General features: G+C 35.3%; 1 protein-coding gene across 3 annotated transcripts in view; it reads left to right on the top strand.

Moving 5' to 3' along the window:
* Positions 1-26,884, top strand: part of ZDHHC17 (zinc finger DHHC-type palmitoyltransferase 17) — an 87,856-nt gene that overhangs the window by 21,288 nt on the left and 39,684 nt on the right. For all 3 annotated transcript variants that reach the window (XM_032854721.1, XM_032854722.1, XM_032854723.1), the window contains exons 2-7: positions 5,563-5,666; positions 12,134-12,256; positions 19,428-19,505; positions 20,099-20,243; positions 25,207-25,271; positions 25,889-26,051. In XM_032854721.1, coding sequence (XP_032710612.1) covers positions 5,563-5,666; positions 12,134-12,256; positions 19,428-19,505; positions 20,099-20,243; positions 25,207-25,271; positions 25,889-26,051 — 678 coding nt within the window. The remainder of the gene's footprint in view (positions 1-5,562; positions 5,667-12,133; positions 12,257-19,427; positions 19,506-20,098; positions 20,244-25,206; positions 25,272-25,888; positions 26,052-26,884) is intronic.

Here is a 26,884-nt window from a genome sequence, read left to right as displayed (position 1 = left end):
CTCTCTGCCTGCCTCTCTGCCTACTTGTGATCTCTCTCTGTCAAATAAATAAATAAAATCTTTAAAAAAAAAGAAAAGAAAAAGGATACTATATAAAAACTAAGGAGATCAGAGTATAGACTTCAGTTAATAATAATGTATCAATATTAGTCCATTAATTGCAACAAATATGTGGTACTAATGTTGGATGTTAATGCTAGAGGAAACTGGGTATGCACAATATGAGAACTCTGCATTGTTTTTGTGAATCTTATACTACCCTAAATAAAAATCCTAAAAATAAGGATAGGAGAGGGAGAAAAATATACATATAGGCATTTGTACATCAACTGCCTGTGGAAAGAAAGAAATATATGCCAAATTTATGTTTATTGTTACAAATATTTGTATATGTGTGGATTAATCCTAGAAGGAAATGAAGTGGAAACCAGTTTTTAAAGACGCTGGAAGGTGATGATGAACATTTTCTTAAGTGAAAATTTGTTGGAAGCAAGCAAAATTAATTTGATAGTTTGGATTGAGGCAGTGGTGCTATTACTACAGTATGAGAACCTGTGAGTCAAGTTGGACTCTATTAGAATCTACAATCATGTAGTGTTAGGCAGGGATCTGGAAATGCAGCCAGATATGTCATATATGGGACCTGTTGCTTACTGAGAAAAAAAAAAAAAGATTCAAAATCTTTCTGTTTGATTATCAAATCATTTGTCTAATCTTCCTTTAACGTGAGAGCGCCAAAAAAAGGGAAAGCATTCTGGCTTGAATGTAGTGCCATCTGCTGGCAGTGTTAACTAAATACACTTTTAAAATCATTCCATAATCTTGTGATGGCTTCTGCTTTTCTTTATTTATTGTTCCCTTGGTATTTGTTTTATGCTTATGCTGGGTTTTTTGTTTGTTTGTTTGTTTGTTATATATAATTGATATTCATTTTAAAAAAATCCTTATGGTATACATAGAATGTAGTTCTTCACTATCCTGGGTTTTAAGAAGTTCCCAGATTTGGCTTGACAGTTTTAGCTGGGAACTAAAAATAAGTCAAGTATGCATAGATCTTTTTTTCCTTTCCTTTCTTCTTCTTGTCAGTAACCCTTTATGGTGTTTTAATTTTATCTTATACATTTAGTGGAATTAAATTTGAGTGACTCTAAATTATATAATTAAGTACATTTAGCTTCTTGATTCAGAGTCTGCCTTATAAGAGTGATACCTGACAGCAGACATTTACCCAGTGCAAATCATAAGCATATAGTTAATCCCTGCTGGCTTACTAATTCACTATATATGTGTTAGGTAACGTGCCTTGTAGGTAACATGTTTGTACCCTAGAATGTTGTTAAATTGATCTATCTTTTTGGTGAGAGGGTTTGGGAATGCATTTATTTAATTAACTTCAAATTATGGTGTCTTTTTCATCCCTTTTGTGCGTGTGCTCTCTCCCTCTCTCTGGCAATTATATTTTGCCCCCTTTGAATTATCTTTATATCCTTTGCCCATTTTGTCAAATGTTATGTTATTCATGCTTTTCTCAGAGGTTTGTTTTGCTTAACTTAAGACTATTATTGCCGGTATTCTTATATTAAGGTCTTTGATCTGGCTGGAAGTTACCTGATTATGAGGAGTGAGGTGGGAATGGGTAGGCTGGAGTCTGGTCCTGCCAGGGGATAGTCACATCTCCAGAAAGCCTGGGAAATTGACCTGCAATTTACCTTGTTCTAAAGTAATCATTGAGGAAATTCCTAGAGACTTTTGAACAAGTTACTTAGACTTGGTATATGGCCAGTTTCCAGAACAGTCAGGAGAGTCCATGAGGGGCACATGCTCCCCAAGAACAGGAAGAGGCACCCTTCCCTCATGGGGAGAACCCTATCCTTCTCTCATATAGGCATCTGTATGTTCTTACGGGAATGTGGCTGACCTGGGAAGCCTCCATTCATGCTGCTCTGAATTTTGTTTTGTGTGTCCCTGTTATTTTCAAACACATTTCAGTATCATCTGGCATTAAGGAAGCTGTATCTTTGGCTATATTTGTTAGTGTCTTTCCTTCAAGCATATCAGCCTTTATGTTGGACATTGTTAATTTTTCTTTTAATCCCAAATGGCTAGCCAGTTGTCCATTTATACTATTTTTTGAATAATACATCTTTCCTTCCTGATTCTAATTCTTATTCTTTAAGCAGTATTCCATTGCCCTGTTTTTGCATGTGTTTCCTTCCTAATATATTGAAGTCAGTGGTGGGGCAAATCTCTTACCCTTTTTTTCTGAATATTCCTGAATTTACTCTTCTTGCACATTTATTCTTTCAGAAATACTCTACCATTGAATCAACTCTTAGAAAACCTTTTCTGCTAGAGCGCTTATAAAACATCTGCATTAATAAACATAATAAGCACTGGGCCATAGAGGATTCTTTGGACAATGCTGCTTCCTTCTTTTTTTAAAATAAAAATAAATGTGAACTAAAGATTTAAGTAGATCTAACATTCTAAAAAAAAGTTAACTAGATTGCACACGGACACTTGGTAACTAGTTGATTGGTTGTATTCCACTGGGGCGTGTGAAAAAACATGTATTATGGCATCTATCATCTTGATATACCTGTCAGCATTTACCTGTACCTGCTGTATAAGTTTAAGTTCTGTCTTGTTGATTTCCCTTTGCAGCAGTGTGCAGCTGCTCAGCTTAACCTCTCTTCTCATTTGTGTCTACTACTTTAGCATTACATTTTGTAGATGCATTCTCCTTCCTTCAGTTCTCTTCAACAACCACCTGCACTGTAAAAACCTGTGGCTGTTGGGGTGCCTGTGTGGCTCAGTCCATTGAGTATCTGACTCTTGATCTCAGCTAAGGTCTTGATCTCAGGGTGGTAATCGAGTGCTGTGTTGGGCTCCATGCTGGGTGTGGAGCCTACTTTAAAAACAAAACAAGGGGTGCCTGGGTGGCTCAGTCAGTTAAGCACCTGTGTTTAGCTCAGGTTCTGATCTCTGAGATCGAGTCCTACCTGAGTCTTGCATCGGGCTTCCTGCTCAGTGGGGAGCCTGCTTCTCCCTCTCCTTTTGCCTGCCATTTCCCTTGCTTGTTTGTGCGCTGTCAAATGAATAAATAAAATCTTTTTTAAAAAATCAAGTTTCTTTTACCAAAAACTAAAAGTGAAAACCTTATAGATGGTTAAAACAGAGATTTAATTAAAAAATGTAACTGTAAGAAAATGATTTCTAGGGGCGCCTGGGTGGCTCAGTGGGTTAAAGCCTCTGCCTTCGGCTCAGGTCATGATCCCAGGGTCCTGGGATCGAGCCCCGCATCTGGCTCTCTGCTCAGCAGGGAACCTGCTTCCCCTTCTCTCTCTGCCTGCCTCTCTGCCTACTTGTGATCTCGGTCTGTCAAATAAATAAATAAAATCTTAAAAAAAAAAAGAAAATGATTTCTAGAACATTTGTCAATGCCATTGAGACAGAATGGTTTGTGGAGAAACTAAGAGTACAATTTAACCATTTTGTACAATGAGTGAGGTTTCTGGGGATAAAAATGGAATTAAAGTTACATGGAAACAGGATATTAAGCCTTAAAAAGAGATTTATTTTTTATTTTATGAATATTTGTTTTTTTGTCTGTAAAAGCAAAATGTCCTTAGTAAATAAGAATAGCAGTTTGCCCTAACAGATTTTCAAATTGAAATAGGTTTTTAAAGTTACTGCTTTTTACATCTTATGTTGTCTTTGTTTAGGTTTTATTTATTGGAAGGCTCTTGCTTCTAGTATGTGACTTAGGTTTCTTACCTGTTTTGTCCTTCCACTGTGGACTGTAAAGTCTTTGAAGGCAAGTGACTGTATTTGGTGTATGTTTGCAGAGCTGCTCTGAGCCACAGTGGAGCCTGTTGCAAAAGGAAAAGTCAGCAATACTGATACTGTCTATATTTAAAAGGTTGATGTTTGGGATTTTTTTTTTTTTTTTTGCGTTGGCTTTTTACTTTTTATTCTTTAAAAGATTTTATTTATTTATTTGAAAGAGCGAGTGCATGAGCAAAGGGGAGGGGCAGAGGAAGAGGGAGAAGCAGACTCCCTGCCCAGCAGGGAACCATGAGGTGGGGCTGGATCCCAGGAATCCAGGATCACAACCAGAGCCCAAGGTAATAGCTTAACCACGTGAGCCACCCAGGCATCCCTTGGCTTTGATTTTTAAAACAGAATCCATTAAAATACATTTTTCAGAAATTCCAGTATAGTGAACATACAGTGTTGTATTAGTTTCAGGTGTACAATAATAGTGATTGAGCAATTCCATATATTACTCAGTGCTCTTCATGGTAAGTGTAACTCTTTAATCCTCTTGTCTATTTCACCTGTTCCCCCTCTGCCCTCTGGTAAGTTTTTCTCTATAGTTAAGAGTCTGTTTTTTGGTTTGTCTCTTTTTCTTTGTTTGTTTTGTTTCTTAAATTGTACGTATGAGTGAAATCATACATATTTATCTTTCTCTGACTGACTTATTTCACTTAGCATTATACCCTCTATCTGTCCATGTTGCTGCTGATGGCAAGATTTCTTTCTTTTTTATGGCTGATATACCACATCTTCTTTATCCATTTATCTGTTGGTAGACACTTGGGCAGTTTTTATCTTGATTACTGAATTTTTTGGCAACCTCTTAAACTTTGTATTGGCCTTACCGTGTCCTGGCCTGAGGCTTCAGTACATCATATAATGCTTTATGTATAGCAGGCCAAGCACACTTAGTTTTCTGTTGTCATAGAAAAGAAAAATAATTGTATTTTAGTGCTGTGTTATATTGAGGGAGCTGACTATGCATAATAAATTTTGTATTTTAAATAGAAAATTACATACAGCATGTAAGCTTTGATTGGATGTAATATTCTGTAAAACTGTTTAAAATTAAGCATGTTAACTTTATTAGAACTGTTTAAGTGGATTTACATTTTATCAGAGCTGCCCTGTTGTTCCTTACTCACCTAATGGTAGATGCTTAACTAGCCTTCAGCATAAAGGGGTATAAGAGATAATATCTGAAAATAATAGAAGGCGAATCTCCACTGTTTTTTTTTTTTTTCTTTACCACCTTAGAGTTTATCTGGCATGTGATGAAGGTTTTAAAGTAGAGTGTTAGGTGTTAGAGTTTAGAGTGCTGTTGAATCACTGTGTTGTATACCTGAAACTGTAATGTAATATTGCCTGTCAACCATATTCAAATAAATTTAAAAATAAAAAAATAGAGTGTTAAAGGTAGGGGTTATGCTGGAATAAAAAAATGGTCTGAGAGAATGAGAGTTGATTTGATGAAGTAAGAGTTCTATGGAGCTCAAGATAAATTTCAGTTTCAAATTTGTCACTAATTTCTAGTCTCACAGCTTTTCTATTTTGAGAGTGTGCACAAGGGGTAGATCTATTGAACATGCTTTTTCTCTGAAGAGTACGGTCTTTAGAACAAGGTAAAACTTAATTTCAGTAATGATCATTCTTCAAACAGTGCAAAAGTGGTAGTAAAATATTGAAGTGTTCCTTGTACCTCTCTTCTGAACTTTTGCCTTTGTGTGATTTACTCTTTTACAGGAAATCAAACCCCAAGGCCATTATAACCATGGATATGGTGAACCTCTTGGACGGAAAACTCATATTGATGATTACAGCACATGGGACATAGTCAAGGCTACACAGTAAGTTTTTGTTGTAGTTGTTTTCTTTGACATCTGTATTTCAAGTGAAATATGAGCACATGCATTCATTTCTCTTCATTGATAATTCTCTATCTGGTGAGACATTGTGAGACATTGTTCTCATACTTGAGCTCTTTGTACAGATTTAACAAAGCTGATTAAAGTCTTTGCCTAGTCAGTCCAATGTCTGGGATTCCTCAGGGACTTTTTTGATTAATTGCTCTCCCCTACCATGGTTATACTTTTTTGTTCCTTTGCATGTCTTGTAATTTTTTTGATGAAAACTGGACTATTCAAATTCTGTGAGGTGATAGTTTTTTCTTTCTTTCTTTCTTTTTTTTTTTTTTTAAGATTTTATTTATTTGAGAGAGAGTGAGAGGGGGAGAGAGCGAGCACCGAGGGAGAATGAGAGGGGGAAGCAGACTCTCCACTGAGCAGGGAGCCCAATGCAGGGCTTGATCCAAGGACTCCGAGATCATAACCTGAGCCAAAGGCAGACGCTTAACTGACTGAGCCACCCAGATGCCCCTGAGGTGATAGTTTTTATGTCAGATTCTCCCAGGGTTTATTGTTGTTTGTACCATTTCTAAACTAATTCTGTAAAGTCTGTATTTTTGTCATGTGTGGCCACTGAAGCCTGTGCTCAGTTAGTGGTCAGTAAATGATTGGACAGAAACTTCTTAAATCCCTAGAACCAGTTAAGTCTGATCTTTGTTGAGGAGCTGTGTGTGTGTGGACACTCAGCACTCTGCCAGGCAGCTTACTAGAGCCTTAGCATTCGCTTTTTGATTGCCCAGAACCTCAAGGTCAATTAGATGTGAGAACTTAGGGCCTTCCTCGATCTTTGTTGAACATGTGCACACAACCTTAATACTTACGTATGCCCTTCTAGATTCCCAGGGATATGTCTGAGCTTTTCAAAGCCCCTATGGGTATCTTATTCCTCAGCTTGTGCTTTTAAGCTTTTTGATTTGTGTATTGTTGGACCCAGCTGTCATCCATCCTCTAAAGCAGCTGTGATGCTAAAACATGTGACAAACAGCCCCCAGGATGAAGCTTTTAAAAGAGTTTAAGTAAGGTTCAATAAATGAGCCTTTCTGGTGGACTCTCCCCTATCTGGGAAGCACCAGGCAGGTCAAATAATGACTTCTCTTTTGGAATGAGGCTTTGAGAGAACTCCATCCCTGTTCTACTCACTCTGGTTACTAGTTGTTAGTGTAACCGAACCATTGTGAGTTCATTCCTTGGTGAGTCACAGATATACCAGGTGGAGTTGTTGCACAGGTAACATTTGCAACAAGTGAGGAGATCAAAGGGAGTAACTTGCACAGCTGTGATTCCCTGAGCAAGTGTGGTTGGGTTCCTTTTATTTAGGGTTATGGTGAATATTTTAAAAAAGGATTCTTTTCATTGGATGTAGAGGTGGGCATAAAGTTGCACACTTGCTTCAAGAAAAAGGAAACATGCCTTTTTGTTGTATGTTCTGTAAATGAGGCTTGTGTTCCTCCTTGGACAGAGGTTATAATATTATAATGAATAAAGGTAATTATCATTTATTCTAGAGGTTACTCCATAGTCCATCTGTACAGGTGCAATTCAGGGGTTAGAATTGAACTGGCTAGGTGGTCTGGACCAGCTGGAGGTCTTGTCAGGGCAGTTGCTATCACTGTCCTGAGTTTCCATATACCTGAGCTGAGATAGCTGGAAAGAGAGCTTAAGGAAGAATGTGGGACCAGGGTCAGTGAGTTCAAGCTAGGTGGACAGTAAAAGGTCAGGTGTTAGGCTCTAGCTGATGACACTAGTACCAGGAATACATTTTTTTCAAGGCTGCTGGGGAGCAGAAAGGCTGGTACTATGATCTGTTAAAGTACCACAAAGTTCTTTGTTCTTCAGCTGTTTTTTGACCGAATGCTCCTTGGATTGCTGGCAGCCTTTTCTTAATTCCAAGAGTTCTGAAAAAGTTGATTTTGACACTTTCTGCCGGTTTTTTCATTACTTTTGTGGAAAGACAAACTTTTGCAGGTCCTTACTTCACTGGTGGCACTCTTCCTTTCTTGAATGTTATGTATAGTCAAAAATCAGAGCACATTGTGTCACCTGTATTTAGCAAACAGATTACACTGCATTGCATTCGTCTTTCCTTTTGAGACTGCTCCTTTTGATACCTCCTTTCTCTCATTTGTGATTAATCTGTCTCACCCAAATGCATCCTTTCCATCAACAAATAGACTCCAGTATCTTTTGTCTTAAGAAAAAAATAACCACCTTTCTTTATATTTCTCATACTCTTCTATATCTTGAAAAGTATCTACGCTGTCTGTAATTTCTACATTTAAAAACAACTTTTTAAATGAAACATTTCAATTCTACAGTAAAATATAGAGAAGAATATAACTGTCAAATTAAGCAGATGCTACTAACATTTTGCTGTATTTGCTACAGGTTGCTCAGTGTGGTCTCTTCCTTCTCCCCAAGGAAACCTCTCTTGAAACTGCTGTGAATCATTCTCATGAACATTCCTATACATTTATTTCTACAAACATCTACAAACAAAATATGCCATTGTAATATGTGCCTAAAATTTATATAAATTCTGCTCTGCATATCAGTTTTCAGCTTTTTTTAAAATAAAACTATATAGCTTCGTGATTTATCAGTGTTGATAAATAAGGACCTAGTTTATTGTTCAACTGCTTTGTATTATTCTGTCATGCCTTACTGAGGGACACTTAAAATTGTGTCTACAGTATTTTTTCATTACAAACATTGCATCAACGAGTATCCTTTTTCCTGTTTTCCTGTGTACATAAGCAAGAGTTCTTCTAAGGTAGACAACTCAGGTGGAATTTCTGGCTTCTTCAGTATGTTCTTTCAGCTTTACCAACTATTGCCAAATTGATTTCCAAAATGGCTGTACAGGAAGTGAGATTTTCTTTGACCACTTATTGCTTAACTCCTAGTTTTGTCACACTAATAATTGTTTTCAGTTTAATGGTTGTGAAATGGTTTTCTGTTTTTATTGGCCTTTCTCTGATTACAAATGGTGTTGAATATATTTCCTGTGTTTATTGGTCATTTGGGTTTCTTCCTGAAAAAACATATCTTCTTTCCTGAAAAATAAAAAGTCTTTTTGTAATTGATTGTTAAAGTTCTTTATGTATTTTGATGGAGTCCACAAGGAAATTAATGGGATCTGTATCCCTTTAGTGTTCTCCAGAATCCTTTCTTGCTGCTCTCCTAGCCCTTTCTCATCTCCACCCCCCATCATGTAGCTCACCATCTAGTACTCCTCTCCAGTGTGTCAAAACTCGTATTTCTTTTCTGCAGTAATGTGGTGGAACTTTTCCTCTGGAAACCTGGACTTCTATAACGGTTCTCTCATTTTTGAGCGGTTCTCTGAGAAGTGTTGTTCTGGGTTCCCAGACCACTGTCAAGAAGAGCTGGAGTCAGTTCATGGGCCCCTGCAGGGTCCATGGCTGGGCTGAAGCTTGTATTGAAGTCTGTATGCCTGTTACCCTATAATATGGGTGGGTGAGACTTCTCAGCTCCCATAGACTGCAGTACTGGATCCCAAAACTCCCACAGAGGCTCTTTTGTCCATTACTAGATGCCAAATTACTCTTGTTAGAAGGCGGACAAAACGATGGATGTCTTATTCAACCCTGATGGCTGATGTCACTCTGGTTCATTTCTAAATGCTCTTTTTTATTTGTTTCATCTTGTATAGTACCACATTGTTTTATTTTTATTTATTTATTTTTTGAAAGGTTTGTTTTATTTATTCGACAGAGGGAGACACAGTGACAGAGGGAACATAAACAGGAGGGAGTGGGAGAGGGAGAAGTAGGTTTCCCGCTGAGCAGGGAGCCAGATGCATGGTTGGATCCCAGGACCCTGATGACTCAGCCACCCACGCATCCCAGGACCACATTGTTTTAATCATTTCTGAATCTTCATGGTTGTCTAAGCTATTTTTGGCCTTTTACTCTCACAAATGAATTTTAGGTTCTACTTGAGAAGTTCGTGAGATATTTATTTGTGGTTTTAATTAGAATTTCATTGAATTTATAGATCAGTCAGGGGGAAATTGGTATATATATTTTTTGAGGTCTGTAATGTCTTTTATAAATCTTATTTATAGTGAGAGTAGTATAATTAAATATGCTTTTCATTATTATTTTAGCTGGTTTAACAAATCATACTATAATGATATAGAAATCTGATCCTAAATATTTTTTTTTACTTGGTTACTTTATTTTAATGATTTTTTTTTTTTTTTTTTTTTGCCTGGAAAAAAGATAGCCTCACAAAGATACAGAATTACCTAATGGAAGAATTACAGACTATGATGCATTTACTAAATCACAGTAATTACTTTTCCAGTATTACTCACTAGACAATTATTTTATTGAACTTTACCTTGTAAATACCCATTTTTTAATGCCAATTCTTGAAAACTCTTCAGGTTTTGGCATTTTTATAATAAATGGGTTTGCAGGTGTTAACAAGATTGTTTCACAATATTTTAGTGCAGTCATGTGAGGTCTTTATAGGTGATATATTTAGAGCTTTCAGAAACTGTATTATATAATGATGCAGAAATTTCCCAACATACAGCTTTAAAAAATAGTTTTTTTTTAAGATTTTATTTATTTATTTATTTATTTATTTATTGAGAGAGAGACAGAGAGAGCATGAGAGGGGAGAAGGTCAGGGGGAGAAGCAGACTTCTCATGGAGCTGGGAGCCTGACGTGGGACTCGATCCCAGGACTCCGGGATCATTACCTGAGCTGAAGGCAGTTGCTTAACCAACTGAGCCACCTAGGCGCCCCCAAAATATTCTCTTTATAGCAAGTCTTTTTCTGAAGTAATAGTAGTTACTTTCTCACTGTGTTTAAAATACCCCTTTGCCTTGAAGGGGAACAGACTGTACCCATTTTATGACTATATGGTCAAGGAGCACCTGGGTGGCTCAGTCGTTAAGCGCCTGCCTTTGGCTCAGGTCATGATCCCAGGGTCCTGGGACTGAGCCCCACATCAGGCTCCCTGCTCAGCGGGAAGCCTGCTTCTCCCTCTCCCACTCCCCCTGCTTGTGATCCCTCTCTTGCTAGGTCTCTGTCAAATAATAAATAAAATCTTAAAAAAACAAAGACTATATGGTCGATAGTATACTGTTTCGATAATAAAGAGCTTAAAAGCTTTATGTTGCCACACAGTGATCAAAAGCTGAAAGGGAAGAAGGGATCAGGCTCTCCATAAATGCCTTTCTTCGTTATCAAATAAAACTCTCCCAGTACACTGTCTCTTCTGCCTCATTGGCTTGAACTCACAAGACTCTTTACCTACCCACCCCACTTCCCATCCCCACATATCCTTTTTCATTTGCCCTTGGAAATATAAATAGAGAATCCTGAGACTTGGGAACACCCTTTTTTCTTTTTGTTTTTAAAATCATAAGCTCTTTGTTACTGTTTTTTTTGTGATTTAATATTTTTTAACATAATTGTATTTTTTAATTTTTTATTTTTTAAGATTTTATTTATTTATTTGACAGAGAGATAGAGAGAGAGGACATGTAGGCCGAGCCGTAGGCAGAGAGAGAGAGGGAGAAGCAGGCTCTCTGCTGAGCAGGGAGTCTGATGTGGGGCTGGATCCCAGGACTCTGGGATCATGACCTGAGCTGAAGGCAGCCACTTAACTGACTGAGCCACCCAGGCGCCCCAGTTGTATTTATTTTTATAGGCAGCCTTAAGAGTTTTTTGGAATAAGTGGTGATATTAGTAAAAATAAGCAATTGCTAGACATATTATTTCTGGTATTCTTTTCCCTTCCAACTGATGAGATACAGCATGCTTATATGTAAAATTTTATAGGTAAAAATTTTACTAACTGGATTAGTAAAAGCTGTTGGAATATTGTTTTTTTTAAAGATTTTATTTATTTACTTCAGATAGAGTAAGTAAAAGGCATGCGTGGAAAGGCAAGGGAGAGGGAGAAGCAGGCTCCCCACTGAGCAGCGAACCCAATGTGGTACTCGTTTCCAGGACCCCAGGATCATGACCTGAGCAGAAGGCAGATGCTTAACTGACTGAGCCACCCAGGTACCTTGGAGTATTGATATTTTTAAAGTAATATTTTACCTTGAGAAGTCCATTTTAATATCCAGGTATCAGGACGCCTGGGTGTCTCAGTCAGTTAAGCACTGCCTTTGGCTCAGGTAATGATCCTGGAGTCCTGGGATTGAGTCCAGCTTTGGGCTCCTTGCTCAGCGGGGAGCCTGCTGCTCCCTCTGCCTGCTGCTCTGGCTGCTTGTGCTCTCTCTCTCCGACAAACAAATAAAAATCTTTAAAAAAAAAGAAATTCCAGGTATCAAAATGGAGCATTATTTTCTTCTGGAAATGTTACTTTCAGCTTTAAATTTTTTGTCAAATAGTAGTAACAGTCTCATATTTTCTTTTTTCCCCAGATATGGAATATATGAACGCTGCCGAGAGTTGGTGGAAGCAGGTTATGATGTACGGCAACCAGACAAAGAAAATGTTACCCTCCTCCATTGGGCTGCCATCAATAACAGAATAGATTTAGTCAAGTATGTGTATTCTGTATTTTAAAATATTATTTATTATAAAATTATTAGAAATAATTATAAAATTAATAATTTCTAAAATTCATTGCTTTAAAAATAGAGATTCTGTGTACCTTTTTTTCCCCTGAAGATTGTTTTTTACATTGAATGCTTACTTGGACAAGGTACTGTGCTGAGTGCTTTTTCATGTATCTTTCCTTTAATTTTAATTCTTGAGATAACCCTGTGTGAACACTAACATTAATTGTTCTCCTGATGTGGAAACTGAAGCATAAATAGATTATATAACCAATGACATGCAGCTAATAAAATTTGGAATCAGGATTTCAGCAGTGTAATTTGCAGCTCAGATTCTAAATGGGAATCTGTGGGGAAAGGCTACAAAAGAAAACGGGTTACAAAGATAATAGATCATAATAGTCTGTTTTAACTATTCATGCCAGCATAAGTAATGAATACATACTAAGTGTAAATGATTTTTGTTACTTACTGCTAATCTGCTTGCTTAGTATTAATAAGAGGTAGTTAGAAAGCAAAAGTTAGGGTAATAGGAACTGTTAGTAAATCTAGTTAGTAGTCTCTGACAGTTTGGACATAAGTTCTTCAGATGAAGATATGAATCTAGTTGCAGATGTGCACTTAGGTACAGCATGCAGGGTCTAGAGACAACTGGGATATTAAGGCCAGTGAAAAGAATTTGCCCTTTTGAATACTAAAGGAAGGTTAAGCAAGTAATAACTAAAGTATTGAACTCTGAATCACTTTCTTCCAGAGAGCATAGTCCATTTTATTTGTTCCTTTTTTATTCTTGTATGTGTAACCTTCCCTCTGCCTTTGATAAGGGTTTCCTGATGTCTAATTCTGTTTTTATTTGTCAGAAAATGTTTTTATTTAATCTTCACTTGTGAAAGAAATTTTCACATGGTATAGAAATCTTGGTTGGCAGTTTTTGTTTTATTTTTGTGTTTTACTAATTGAAAATAACATTCCTCTGTTTTCTGGCTTCTGTTACTATTGAGAAATTAGTCTAAATATTGTGCTTTTGAAGGCTTTTTTTTTTTTTCTCCTGTCTGCTTTTAAGATTTTTCTCTTTGTTTCTGGTTTTCTGCAGTTTCTGTTGATGTAAGTAGATGTGGATTTCTTTTTATTTTATCCTGAATGAGATTGCAAGGAATTCTTGATTCTTTGGATTGATGTTTTCATCAGTTCTGGAAAAATATCAACTATTATTTCTTCAGCTATTGCTTCTACCCCATTCTTTTTTTGCTCTCCTTCTGGAACTCCAGTTAAATGTCTGTTTGACCTTTTCATTACATACTCTTGTCTCTTCTCTTCTATATATACTATCCTTCATTGTGCTTCAATCTGGAAACTTCTGACTTACCTTCTAGTTCGTTTATTCTCTATGTATTATTTGCCATTAAATCTATTGAGTGTGTTCCTAATTTTATTTTCCAGTTCTAGAATTTTTACCATTTACCTTTTTCAAACCTGTATTACTTAAATCATCTGTGGCTGAAATTTTTAATCTTGTATACTTGAATATAGTAAATATAGTTATTTTATAATTGTATCTGAGAAGATAGTCTGTATCTGTTAATGTTGTTCCTTCCTGTGCCTGATTATCTTTAAATATGTACTGGACATTGTGTTTGAAAATTAATTGTCGAATAATTTGAGACCTAAGATGAGATTTCCTTTTGTTTCTGCGAGATCCACCTTTAATTTAATTTCAAGGCTTTAGATTTTCTGGATTCTTCAGGTGGCTGAAGACCAAGCTAGAGCCACGTTTACTTCTGGTTCATAATTACTGCTACAGTGTAACCTTTTGGGGTCCCAACCTTTGTTTGTTGCTTTTGCCTGTTTAAGTTGCTTATTGGCCAACTCTTTCATATCAGCAAATTATTTCTAGGGCAGATGGTGCCCAAGCAGTTTTCTGACTTCTCCACATTTTAACCCTCTCCTGAATCTTGGCCTGATTAATGCTCTTAATCTTCTTGGTTTTACTTTTTAGGAAATGTTTCTTAGATTTCATTGAATGTTTTTAATTTTCTTTAATGGGTTGGTTGATTCAAATGATCTAACCTTTTAAACCTCTGTTTGTTTTTCAGGTAGTATTATTTTAATAAAAAAATAGTATATAAACATTTTGAAAACTCAAATAGTACTTAAGAGCTTACAGTGGAAAATGGCAGTCTCCCCCACGTCCTGTAGCCCAGAAATAACCTTTTTTTTTTTTTTAGCGCTTGAGCTGTTTCTTTCAGTATTTACTCTTTATTTTATATATTTATGTTGCTACATTACTAGAAAAAATGACAGCAAGCATTTTTTCTGCTTTTGTTATATATATATATATATATATATATATATCTTCAAGATTTCTCATTATCAGTACAAATAAGAGCTGCATCATTCTTTTTAAACAGCTATATAATGTTCAATTATATGAGTTTAGTGCTCGCTTCGGCAGCACATATACTAAAATTATATGAGTTTAATTTATTTAATGGTTTTCTTGTTGATGGACATTTAGATTGATTTTGGTGTTTTTACCATTAACAACCAGTGCTGTAGTTGATATCTAAGTCACATATCATTTTGCTGTGTTCATATATATTTGTAAAATTTATAGGACTAAGAAAGTTAGAAAGATGAGTTTTGAATTTTAATAAATATTACCAACTTTTATGCTGTTATTTTTTGATTTATCACTTACTATATTTTGACTTTCTATTTTGGGATATCTAGATGACCAGGATCTCCTCACCAGTAATAATTCTCCTATCTGCTACTATAGTTTTAGTTAAATCACCTTGCAAAGTTTAAGTTGTTGTATGTAAATTCTCAGTGTTAAGCCTGGAAATGTTCTTTGATTATCTGTTCTTTCCTTTTGGAATTTTGATTTCTGCCTGAAGTAACAGTTACTTCATTTTTAAAACTTTCTTTATGTTGTAACTAATTCTTCCCATAGTCTTAGAAGTATAAAATCCCTCTGTATACAAACAGTATCAGCTAATTTATCTGTTCCATTTTTGGATGTCGGAGATAGAGGAAATCATTCCTGGAATTCTCCACTTTTCTGCTCCAACCCAGATTATTTGCTCTTTAGAGCTACCATGCAACCATTATTGTGAGACTTTCCTTTGCCATTACTCTGGGAATCCCTTTGCTCCAGTGTTGGTCTCAGTTTTCTGGATTTGAGGTTTTTGTCTCTGTTGGGTTGCTACCTGGTTTTAGTAGAGTACAATTTCTGATAGCTTTCTGAGAGAGAGAAAGCACTTGGGAGGTAGATGTTTTGAAGTTACTCTCTTTTCTGCCCTCGCACCTTATTGGTTGTTTGGCTGAGCATGGATTTACAGATTAAAAGTAGTTTTCTCAGAAATTTGAAGCATTACCGTATTATTTTCTTCCTTCCTTCCTTCCTTCCTTCCTTCCTTCCTTCCTTTCTTTCTTTCTTTCTTTTTCTTTCTTTCTTCTTTTTAAGATTTTATTTATTTATTTGGCAGACAGAGATCACAGGCAGAGAGGCAGGCAGAGAGAAAGGGGGAAGCAGGCTTCCCGCTGAGCAGGGAGCCTGATGCGGGGCTCAATCCCAGGAACCTGGGATAATGACCTGAGCCAAAGGCAGAGGCTTTAACCCACTGAGCCACCCAGGTGCCCCTATTTTCTTAATTCATGTATTACTATTGAGATTCTGTTGGTTAAAAAATTGACATTTGTCTTGTGGTTAAAAATAAACAAGAAAGTCTGAAGTGAGAAATACAAAAAGACTTAATGCTGCTTGCCTTAACAAATGTCCCAAGCCACTTGTGGATTAATGAGGTTATAGAATAAAGTCAGTAATTGTAGAGTGGGTTAATAATTGGTGTCTGAGCATATTATATCTTCAGGTAGGTAAACTTAATTTTTCACAATGCATGATCTAGCAAGTACTTTCCTAAAACAAACATGGTGAGTAAAGGCAAAATTTTTTTTTTTTTTAAGATTTTATTTATTTATTTATTTGTCAGAGAGAGAGAGAGAGAGAGAGAGAGCGCGAGCACAGGCAGACAGAGGCAGAGGGAGAAGCAGGCTCCCCGGCAAGCAAGGAGCCCGATGTGGGACTCGATCCCAGGACGCTGGGATCACGACCTGAGCCGAAGGCAGCTGCTTAACCAACTGAGCCACCCAGGCGTCCCTAGGCAAAATTTTTAATAACAACTGGTATTCATAGCCTCAAGATTACTTTTTACTGCTGAGTCTGGAATTATACCCCCACCTAAAAGTTATAGCATATCCATAACACAGCAAATAGTATGAACATCATATTTGCATAGGGCCCTCATACTCCTAGGTCCTATGAGAGTGGCTTGAGGTCATCCAGATGGATACAGCACGCACAGTAGGTTTGTATTGATTCTTGGGGAATTCAGTGCTTTTATAATAAGAGCAGACTTGCTCTTTGGTCCAGAAGGAGACATTGCTTCATCTCTCAAGGTTGCTTGATACAAACACAACTGAAAAGAAATGACCTGTGTAAAAAATGGTCAGGGCCTTGCATTCTACTCATACACCTAGCAAGACATGGGAACGTGAGAGATCCAATGAAAAGTGTCTCTTCTAACAGTTATGTTCCATCTCTTTGTGGGAAGGAGTTGTTATCTGTCTGCCACCTGACCTGAACAAGGAGAGGAGCTGGGGGTTGTAGATGTTTAGAGTATGAACTTTCAATGAATTACTGTAATTTTAGTGTAGTGTCTCATACGGTTCTCTGATTTAATTCCATGAGTTTCAGATTTCTCTGGTAAAGGTGCACTGAATACACTTTTCAGCAAATGCCAAATGGTTGAGTGTTAAAATCAGTGTGAGCCTGAGGCCAGACATCATCATATAATGAAGCTTAGGGACATAAGAATGAATCTGAACTTGAAGAGTTTGAGTTATTATTATAATATTAAAATTTTGAGTAGTTACATTTTAAAATTGAATATTACAATGCACAAAGAAATACTTGTCAAGCACCGTCAGCTTCTTGATTGTTACAGTGCACTAAAATGCCTATTTGTGATGCTAAATATTGACCTTTCATTGAGAATATAAGTTACAAAACAACAGGTTTTTCAGCAATTTTTATAAACTTTCAATCAGTGTTTCTGTTTATACTCTAGTTTTTTCATTGCATTATACAGAGGTAACAATTACCTTTAATCCCTTAGTCTTTCTGGGGTTTTATAACACATATTGGTTTTCTTCTCATTGGTACCCACTCTGGAAACATTAGAGTTTTAACTGTTAACTTTACATCTTTCAAATACTTGTTGATAACTCTTATTCATTGATGATCTGGTCTCAAAACCTAGGGATTGTTAGTTAGTACCTACAGCAACATTCCTTGCTAACCTTGTAGTATGCCGGGAGACTTGAGTTTAAAAATAAGAATTACTGGGGCGCCTGGGTGGCTCAGTGGGTTAAGCCGCTGCCTTCGGCTCGGGTCATGATCTCGGAGTCCTGGGATCGAGCCCCGCATCGGGCTCTCTGCTCGGCAGGGAGCCTGCTTCCTCCTCTCTCTCTGCCTGCCTCTCTGCCTGCTTGTGATCTCTCTATCAAATAAATAAATAAAATCTTTAAAAAAAAAAAATAAGAATTACATGATCATTTCAGAGTTGTGTAGTTTTGAACTAGGGTCTACAGCTATAAAGAGTAACATATTATAAAAAGTTAGTAATTAGAAGTTCTTTAGTTTGCAGGAAAAAAAAATCTCCTATCTGTGTGTTTGTGTTGGGTGGGGTTGTATTTTAGAATCAGTCTGGAAATCATTCATTACCGTAGCCCTTACAAAGATTTGAAATATGACTAAAAATAACTCAGGAACAAATGTGTTTACTATAGTGAAGGTAATAAAATTGCCTTAAAAAAATCCCAGCTCGGGGCGCCTGGGTGGCCCAGTAGGTTAAAGCCTCTGCCTTCGGCTCAGGTCATGGTCTCAGGGTCCTGGGATGGAGCCCCGCATCAGGCTCTCTGCTCATTGGGGAGCCTGCTTCCTCCTCTCTCTCTGCCTGCCTCTCTGCCTAGTTGTGATCTCTACCTGTCAAATAAATAAATAAAAATCTTAAAAAAAAAAAATCCCAGCTCTTACCAAAACTGTTCTTTGGCCGACCTGTACTTCTCTTTGGGCTTAAAAAACCATTTTCAACTATTATATGATGCCTACCAAGTTCCTTAAGAAAGAATTTAGGAATAGTTAAATGTTTGTGTTCAGATTAATGTCTCTGATATTTTGGACTGGAAATATTTTAGTCTGGAAATACTTTGTTACATTACTTTAAACTATTTTACATGATAGAGTGGAGTTTGGCCCTTCATTACATAATGCTTTAAAAACACCAATGTAATAAATACATAAAGCAATAAATCTCTGAATCAAGCATGTAAGTATGAGTATATTAAATGTTTAAAATTGTACATTAAAAGTGAATGCATTAGTGATCTAAAGCAGTAATCACTTAGAACAGTTTAAGAATCTCAGTAATATTCACCATCAAGCATTTGACATCAAAGGCTTGAAATCATTTATATTCAAGATTCATTCATTGATCAATCCAAAGTAAACATTGTGATAACCAGCTAGGTCCTGTTTATTTCAGAGGAAATCAATATGTTATAACATTAATATATTAAGCAATGAGGTGGTTCTTTTTAAAACAAGACAGCTTTAAAGGTATAAGAAGGCATTGTAAATAACTTCTGTGTTATACTTAAAATTTATAAAATTCTTGTACATATATTGCTTGATTCAATCTATAGTAATTTTGTGAGGAAAATAAAGCTCATAAAGCTGAGCTTCTCCCTGTGGTAGACTCAGTGGCCTATTCTACAACTTTCTCTCTGCTGCTGCTCTCTGATCCAAGTCTTGGTGGTTCTCTGACTACCTTCTTTTTTATATGATTGTTGCTTGGCAATGCTATTCTTTTTTGTACCTTAAAAAAAAATTACTTTCCTTTTACTTCTAGAAGAGTGATGTGTTTGATATAAAATTCTACAAAAATATATTTTTTAAATGTCACAAAAGATTGTCATCAAAGACATAAAGTAGCATGAGGTCTATAATGGAAAACATTTTTTTCTTTATTTTTTATTTAATTTCTTAAAATTGAAAATGAAAGTTGTCTGAATTATTTAAAATTTTGTCTTATAGATACTATATTTCGAAAGGTGCTATTGTGGATCAACTTGGAGGAGACCTAAATTCCACTCCGTTGCACTGGGCCACAAGGTTTAAATTTGCTTCTGGATTTTTTTTTCTTTGGTTCCCTTATTAGTCTATAACTAAACAACTGTTCTTTTTTTAATGATATGCTAAAATGAATGAGAGAATTAACAGTTAATATCAACAGTGTACTAATATATTGCTGTACAGTGTTACTTTCATTGGCAGCAAAGTTTATTGTCCCGAAGTGTCTTTAGGAATTCACCATGCTCATATTAATCCTGTTAGTTTATGATTGAGTTAAACTTTAGGTTTGTAAATGTAATACTTATGCAGCCTCTATATATTTACAGTTAAAGAAGTTCCCCAGTTCATGGGACAACTAAGATTATATTTGAATAGGATTAATAGAATATAGTAACTTTTTATTACATATTTAAAGAAGTTATAAGTATCTGCATAAAATTTAAAAGACTCTTTTTTGGTTGAGACTTAAGAACTGTAAAATACTAAGCATGTCTTGACATATACATATCTTAAGAAACTTTGAAAAAATTGTGTAATCTTTTCCACCATTGCCCTATTTAAGAAAGATCTTTCCAGGAGATCCTGTTTGAAATAATCTTATATATTTAAGTGTTTATTCTTTTATGTTTTAGACAAGGCCATCTATCTATGGTTGTGCAACTAATGAAATATGGTGCAGATCCTTCATTAATTGATGGAGAAGGATGTAGCTGTATTCATCTGGCTGCTCAGTTTGGACATACCTCAATTGTTGCTTATCTCATAGCAAAAGGACAGGTAAAAAAAATCACAATGGTGTGGATTTTAATCCGATGTTCTTCATGGTTTAAACGCCTAATATCATTGGTGTTACAAGTGTAACAATCTGGTGATATTTAAATAGTTCTTTCTGGTGGATGAAGAGAATAAATAATATAGTTAGTTTGATATTGAGGTAATAAATATAGTTAAGTTAAAAATAAGAAAGATGATCAAGAAGCAGATAATGATCCATAAGATTCATTTATTTCTGAGAATGATGAGAGTTGAATCCCAGAAAGTAAGAAAATTTAGGTATCTATTTTTTTCCTTACTTACTTACATCTTTTGAATATATACTCTGAATTCATTTATACTTTTTTGAACATTTTACTGGTTATTTTCTCTGTTAAGTTACTTCTCCGAGTGGGGGATAAATTCTTTAGGATCAGTTTCTATGTTTCTGCTCATAATATAATGCTACTTCTTACATGTCAGGAAACTTCTCATGATTTAAGTGGTTCTTCCTGATTTTTCGTGAATATGTACCGACTGTAGTCACATTAAACAGGTACCAGTCTATATATACCATGTTTTTGTAATAAATGTATTTTGTTGAAATTAATGTCATTCAGTTATTCTTTCATGTGTTTTCTCTGGTTATACTTAAACATTAGCTTTGTAGCTAAGGATCTCATCGTAAGAGTAAGACAAATGATTTTAATTCGTTGCTATTAACATTTTAAATTTTATGCAGATTTAGAATTTGAATAGTATTGATTTTATGAATACTTAAAGTATTTATTGTTGGCAGTCACTCACAATGGTAGTTGTGTGTTGTGCAGAATAGTGTAAGAGGCATAGGCTGGCTAATTGCTGGAAGAGGAGGTTATTATCTAATATGGTGTTTACAGACTACCCCCAAAATCTAATGGCTTTAGAACAATACCAGCCATTTATTACCTTGGGTTGACTGGGCTTGGCTGGGTGGTTCTTTACCTTGTGATAATGGCTGGGGGGTACGGGCATTTGGGGTCTTGACTGGAATGGAGGATGGCTCACTGACATACTTTATGCCTTAATATGAATGGCTAAAGGGCTGGGTTCAGTTGGAGTGCTGAGATAGCAAGTCCTCTCTTTTTCTCCAGGTAGTCTCAGAGTTCCTTCTCCATGGTACTCCTGGACATAGTCTTTCTAACAGGAAACTAGACTCCTTACGTGGTGGGAGCTCCCCGAAGAACAAAAGCAGAAGCTGTCTGCCTTTTTTAAGTCTTATGTCTTGAATGGGCAGGCAACATTTCTGTTCCGTTCTGTCAGTTAAAGCAAGTAAGGGCCAGTTCACGTTCATTGTGGGAACATACAGGTATACTAGCAAGTGAGATTTGTTGAGGGCCATGTTTGGATACCAGCTGCCACAGGAGATTACATTTGTTCTCCCACGTTTCTTCTAGACTGGGGTTTGGAACAGTAGATGGTGCTGTAATACATGATTACAGCATGTATTTTTGTTAGTGGCCTTTTATTTTGTGGGTATAAATTTACAATAACACGTTCACTTTTTCTTTTGGTTTTTGTCTTTTTGTTAGCTTTTTGATTCTGAGGTTTGGATGTTTCAGTAACCTTTTTAACTCTGGTAGAGGATGTTGGCTATAAAATTCTTATGGGACAGGGATTTCTATCTGTCACGGCACCTTTTCTATAATAAATGCATGATAATAAAAGTCTGGCAGTTTGTTTTCTTTTTCATGAGTAAGTTTGTTTTTGTTCTTGTTTTTGTTTGCTACAGAAATAACATGCTTATTGTAAAGTATTCAAACATAAGAGAATATGACTTAGAAAATGAAACTCCACCTCTTCTCTTACTGCTCCCCCCACTGAGATCACTCTAACAGTTTAGTATATATTTTTCCAGAATTTTTTCCATGTGTACACTAATTATAAAAGCAAACTCTAGTGTTCATCACATCATACTTTGAATGGAGTCCAAAGTCCTTCCCTAGAGAAGGACTACAGAACCACTTGTGGTCTAGTCTGAGATACCTCTCAGGCCTATCTTTTGTCATCTCCCCTGTACTCTGCTTTGACACATCAGTCTTCCTGTTGTTCCTTGAACAGCTCTAATATGCTGTTGTCTTTGCGCCTTTGTGCTTGATCTTACCTTCTGCTTGGTAAATCCTTTCCTTAGAAGGTTACACAGTTCTCTTTCTATCTTATTTCAATCAGATATTTGCTCAAATTTTATTAGTTCTGATTAGTTCCCAATTATAAGTAGTAATAAAATTAGTATATTTTTATTTTTTCTTTCTCTTCCCTTCCACTGACTTTAGTTGTATATAATACTGTTTTTTTAGTGTTAACTTTGTTCTGATAGTTATAACCACATTTCTATTACTTGATTTTTCAGCTTTAAATAATATCCTTTGACTCCTAGCTATTACAGATTAGGTACTTACACTTTCTTTTCAACCTTTTTCCATTTTCTCCATCATTTTTTGTTATTTGTATCAGTTTTATATTCTTAGGGCATATAACATTTCCATTTAGTTTGTCGTTCTGTTCTTCACATTTGTTTCATTTTAGTTATACTGTTAAAATATATTTAGTGCTCACTACCAATTCTTTTGGATGATTTTCAGGAGAAAAGGGAAAATGCTAAGTTATGGAGCCCTGTTGATCATGGAATCCCCATAAGCTTTTGATCTGGGCTTGTTAATTCTTCCTAATAGAGAATACCCATACGTCCAGGCTGAACTTGGAAAAGAAGTACCAAGTTTTAAACCCCGACCCAAAGAAAGAAAAGGTTGAATTTCATTTTTCTTTTAGTAATCTAGAGATATGGCATTATTTTACATTTTTAATTTCACTTACTGATATTTTTTAATGCTATCACTTTTTAAGAAGGATATGAAAAGACAACTAAGAAGGAGGAAGAAACTAAAACTTTTTGAGAAGGATATGAAAAGACAACTAAGAAGGAGGAAGAAACTAAAACAAGAACTTAACGTGTTTGTTTTAATTGGACATCACATTTAGTTGCGCTCTCTTGAAATTAGGACCCTAAAGGAAATAAAATAAGTTACAGTACTTGACTCATATAAAAAACTAGGAAGCTTGTCATTTTTCAGAAGATTTTCTTAAAGATTTTTATTTAATGTGTATATTGGAAATAGGTTACATAAGATGCTCCCAACCACAGTTAATGTAAATCCGTAAATGTATTTATAATGGATAAGGTGTAACTTTTGATTATAGTATTCTTGATGAGGGACTAAGACTAATGATGTCCAAGGATGTGTGTTCTAGTTTGTCTAATGTACTGGTTCTCAGCTTTTTTTCTGCTTCAGTACCTTTGGTTAATGTTCACATTTGAGACATATTCCCATCAATAATTGTGGCTCACAGACAACTGCTGTATAGAGGTATAGAGTGTTGTGCAGCATACTCACTATAACTCTGTCCTCTCTGCACTGGCTGGTGTATTAGATAACACAATTTGGATTAGAACTGCTGCCTTTATATAATCCAGGAATGGGCAATGGGGAAGGGAAGAAGAGGAAACTTACTGTCTATTGAATGTCTCTTATGTTCTAGGCTATAGACTAGGTGCTTTACACACATTATTCCATTTAATCATCACAGGGGTCTTATGAAGCCATTATTTGTATTTGCATTTTTAGATGAGGAAGCTGAAGCACAGAGAATTAATTTTGCTAGTCTTATAGCTATTAAGTGGTCCACCTAAGAATTCAAAACCATGTCTGCCTTATTCTAAACCCTATGTCCTTCCCAAACAAATAGGTAGATAAACATGTCTTTTCACTTAGCAAATGGTTTTTGATCATTTACTCTGCTGGGCACTGAGAATAAAAAGATGAATTTAATATAAGTTAATATAAGTTTAATTGTCAGAGAACCTGTTCTAGTTAATGAGACAGATGTCTCAGGCATATAGGATAATATATAGTCCAGGTTGGAGTTAGGAGAGAGAATTTTAGGGAAGTGAAACTGATAGAATCCCTGATGCATCAGGATGTCTTGAAAGGAGATTTAGATAACTAGGGAAGAATTTTGGTTGAATAGATGGTAGTTTTAATTGTAATTTGTTAAAAAATGAAGCAAAAGTGGGGTGGGGGAGAAGTACCATATGAGAGCAAAAAGTTGGATAGGAGAAGAAAAATAATCATAGTTTACTACACGATATTGCTGGGAATAGTATTCATATACATTTATAATAACGTAAATATCAAACATTTTTAGAACCAAAAATATAATAGATCTCTTGAAAGAATAGAGAGGTGCATATTTGTGATGGGTCAGGAAGAGTAAAGAGCAGAATTCTCATTTCGCATACTGAAGTCTCAGAAGATATTGCCTAAAACTGAAAAATCAAAAAGTAGCAATTCAAGCATCTTATTTAAGATGTGAAGGGCTAAAAGAGGTGAAAATAGTGGGGAGTAAGGCAGAGAATTGCTTTATTACCACAAATTTTTCAGAATTATTTGACTCTAAAAATGTACGTGCATAACAATAAAAGGCAAACAGAATTTGAGTTTATTGAAAAGATAAGTCTTTTTATTTTTTGTTTTGAAATGCCTAGAAATAAACAGGGTTTCATTATTCCCTCTTATCATGAATTAGTTTAATCAGTTTTTCACAGACTTAAATCGTTTAACTTATACTCTGTGGATGAAAGGTGAAGAGTAGGTCAAGATCTTTAAACGTAAAACATTGAAAGGGTGATTAAACCATCTGAAAAAGGAAGTCTGTAAATATATGTTAATTAAATACATATTTATAGTCAATTAAATATATGCCCATTAATTAAAATATTTAGTGACAATAAATAGTTTTATTTGAAAAAAAGTTAAAATTTTCATTAATCAGCCTTGATTGAGGAGTGTTATTGGCTTCTCCTGTGGTATGTAAGTTAGATTTTTCTGAGTAAATTTGGTAGGAACTTAGAAATTTTTACCGTCTGACTTTTTTCTTTTTATTCTATCAGGATGTAGATATGATGGATCAGAATGGAATGACACCTTTAATGTGGGCAGCTTATAGAACACATAGGTATGTAATCATTATAAAATATTTATTCGTATCATTTTCAGCATATTAAAATGTAAAATGATGAGAAAAAGTAGTTAATGTTCTATTTGTTAATATTTAAAATTCTTGCTATGAAATATAATAAATTACCTTTTTGATGTTTGAGTCTCTGTGCTTACCTTGATCTTGGTAATTGTAGTATTCTTAATTTATTCCTCTTTTAGCAGTTTTTAAGAATGAAAGATGTTACCTTATCTTTAAAATTATTTTTTTCATGTTATATTTATACTGGCAGGTTTAATATTATTAATTAGTAGAATTGCCTGAAAACATTTTTGTAGCAATCCAGATTTAAATTTAAACATTTACTTGTTTAATTATATAAATATTAATGACCTCACTCCCTAATCAAAATTAGAAAATGTTAGGACCAAGTATGCCCTCTCATGGTGTTGCACATACTTAATACTTCATATTAGAATGTTCTCTCAATACCTATTATAAGGTTGAGTATAGGTTAGATTAGAAGTGTTCCAAGATGGAATGCAAATACAACCACGATCAGTTTAGTATCTGTAATGATTTCTATAATTGAAATTAGGGTTGTTGTTGTTGTTTTTTTTTTTTTTCCTTTTCAGTGTGGATCCAACTAGATTGCTTTTAACATTCAATGTTTCAGTTAACCTTGGTGACAAGTATCACAAAAACACTGCTTTGCATTGGGCAGTACTAGCAGGGAATACCACAGTCATTAGTCTTCTTCTGGAAGCTGGGGCTAATGTTGATGCCCAGAACATCAAGGTAAAAATATCCTGTATTGATTATGCTATGTGAGATGTTATTAAGATCTTAATTTCTCAGTAAAAAATAGATTTTTTCACAGACTGTCAAAGATGGAAGAAACCTCTTATTTAAGGTTAACCCTATGCTTCCATGCTAGAATTTCTTTGGAAGACTGGTTTATTTACTTCTGTCTTTTAGTGTTGAAGTAATTTTCAGATTTTGATGGCCTTTTTCATTAGTGAATTCTTACTGACTTCTGAAAATTTAATTTTATAATCCATATCTTCATAGCTAAAGGGAATTGTTTTCTGGTTTCTTTAAGATCAGTATGGAGAATCACAAGTTTGTAGGTAAATCACATTATGCAATTCTTTGAGTTGTTTTCATCTTATTTTAAAGGTCAAGACCTTTAAATTTGATAGACACTTTTATGATGTTTATAGGAGAGTCCCCACATACCCCATATTTTGGACTAATCCAGGAAAAGTATACAAAATTATCTAAGAACAAAACACAATTATCATTTATACTCTGAACATTTAGAAATTTGTAGACATTTTAGGAGTACTTGGAAAAAAATTCTTTTCGGTAGTTTTAAATTTTGGTTAACCATTCTCATGTTTAAAGCTTCAGGATCCACCACGTCTTTCAGCAACTCTTTTTGTGAAATGACTTTAAACTTTCAAACATCATCTTTCAGTAATGTAAATTCATAAATAACTTTGTACCCTTTGACAAATGTTCTTTAATTTTGGCTTATAAACCATAGTATTTTCTGAGTCATGTTTCTTAAATTTCTAAGGGATATGTGCTAATTAAATTTGAAAGAGATTTGAGCCAATAATAATCTG

Source organism: Lontra canadensis, unplaced genomic scaffold, assembly GCF_010015895.1.
Source record: "Lontra canadensis isolate GAN:19392208 unplaced genomic scaffold, GSC_riverotter_1.0 scaffold9, whole genome shotgun sequence".
Classification (NCBI taxonomy): domain Eukaryota; kingdom Metazoa; phylum Chordata; class Mammalia; order Carnivora; family Mustelidae; genus Lontra; species Lontra canadensis.
Note: the sequence above shows the minus strand (reverse complement) of the source record. Positions and strands in the feature narration are given on the sequence as shown.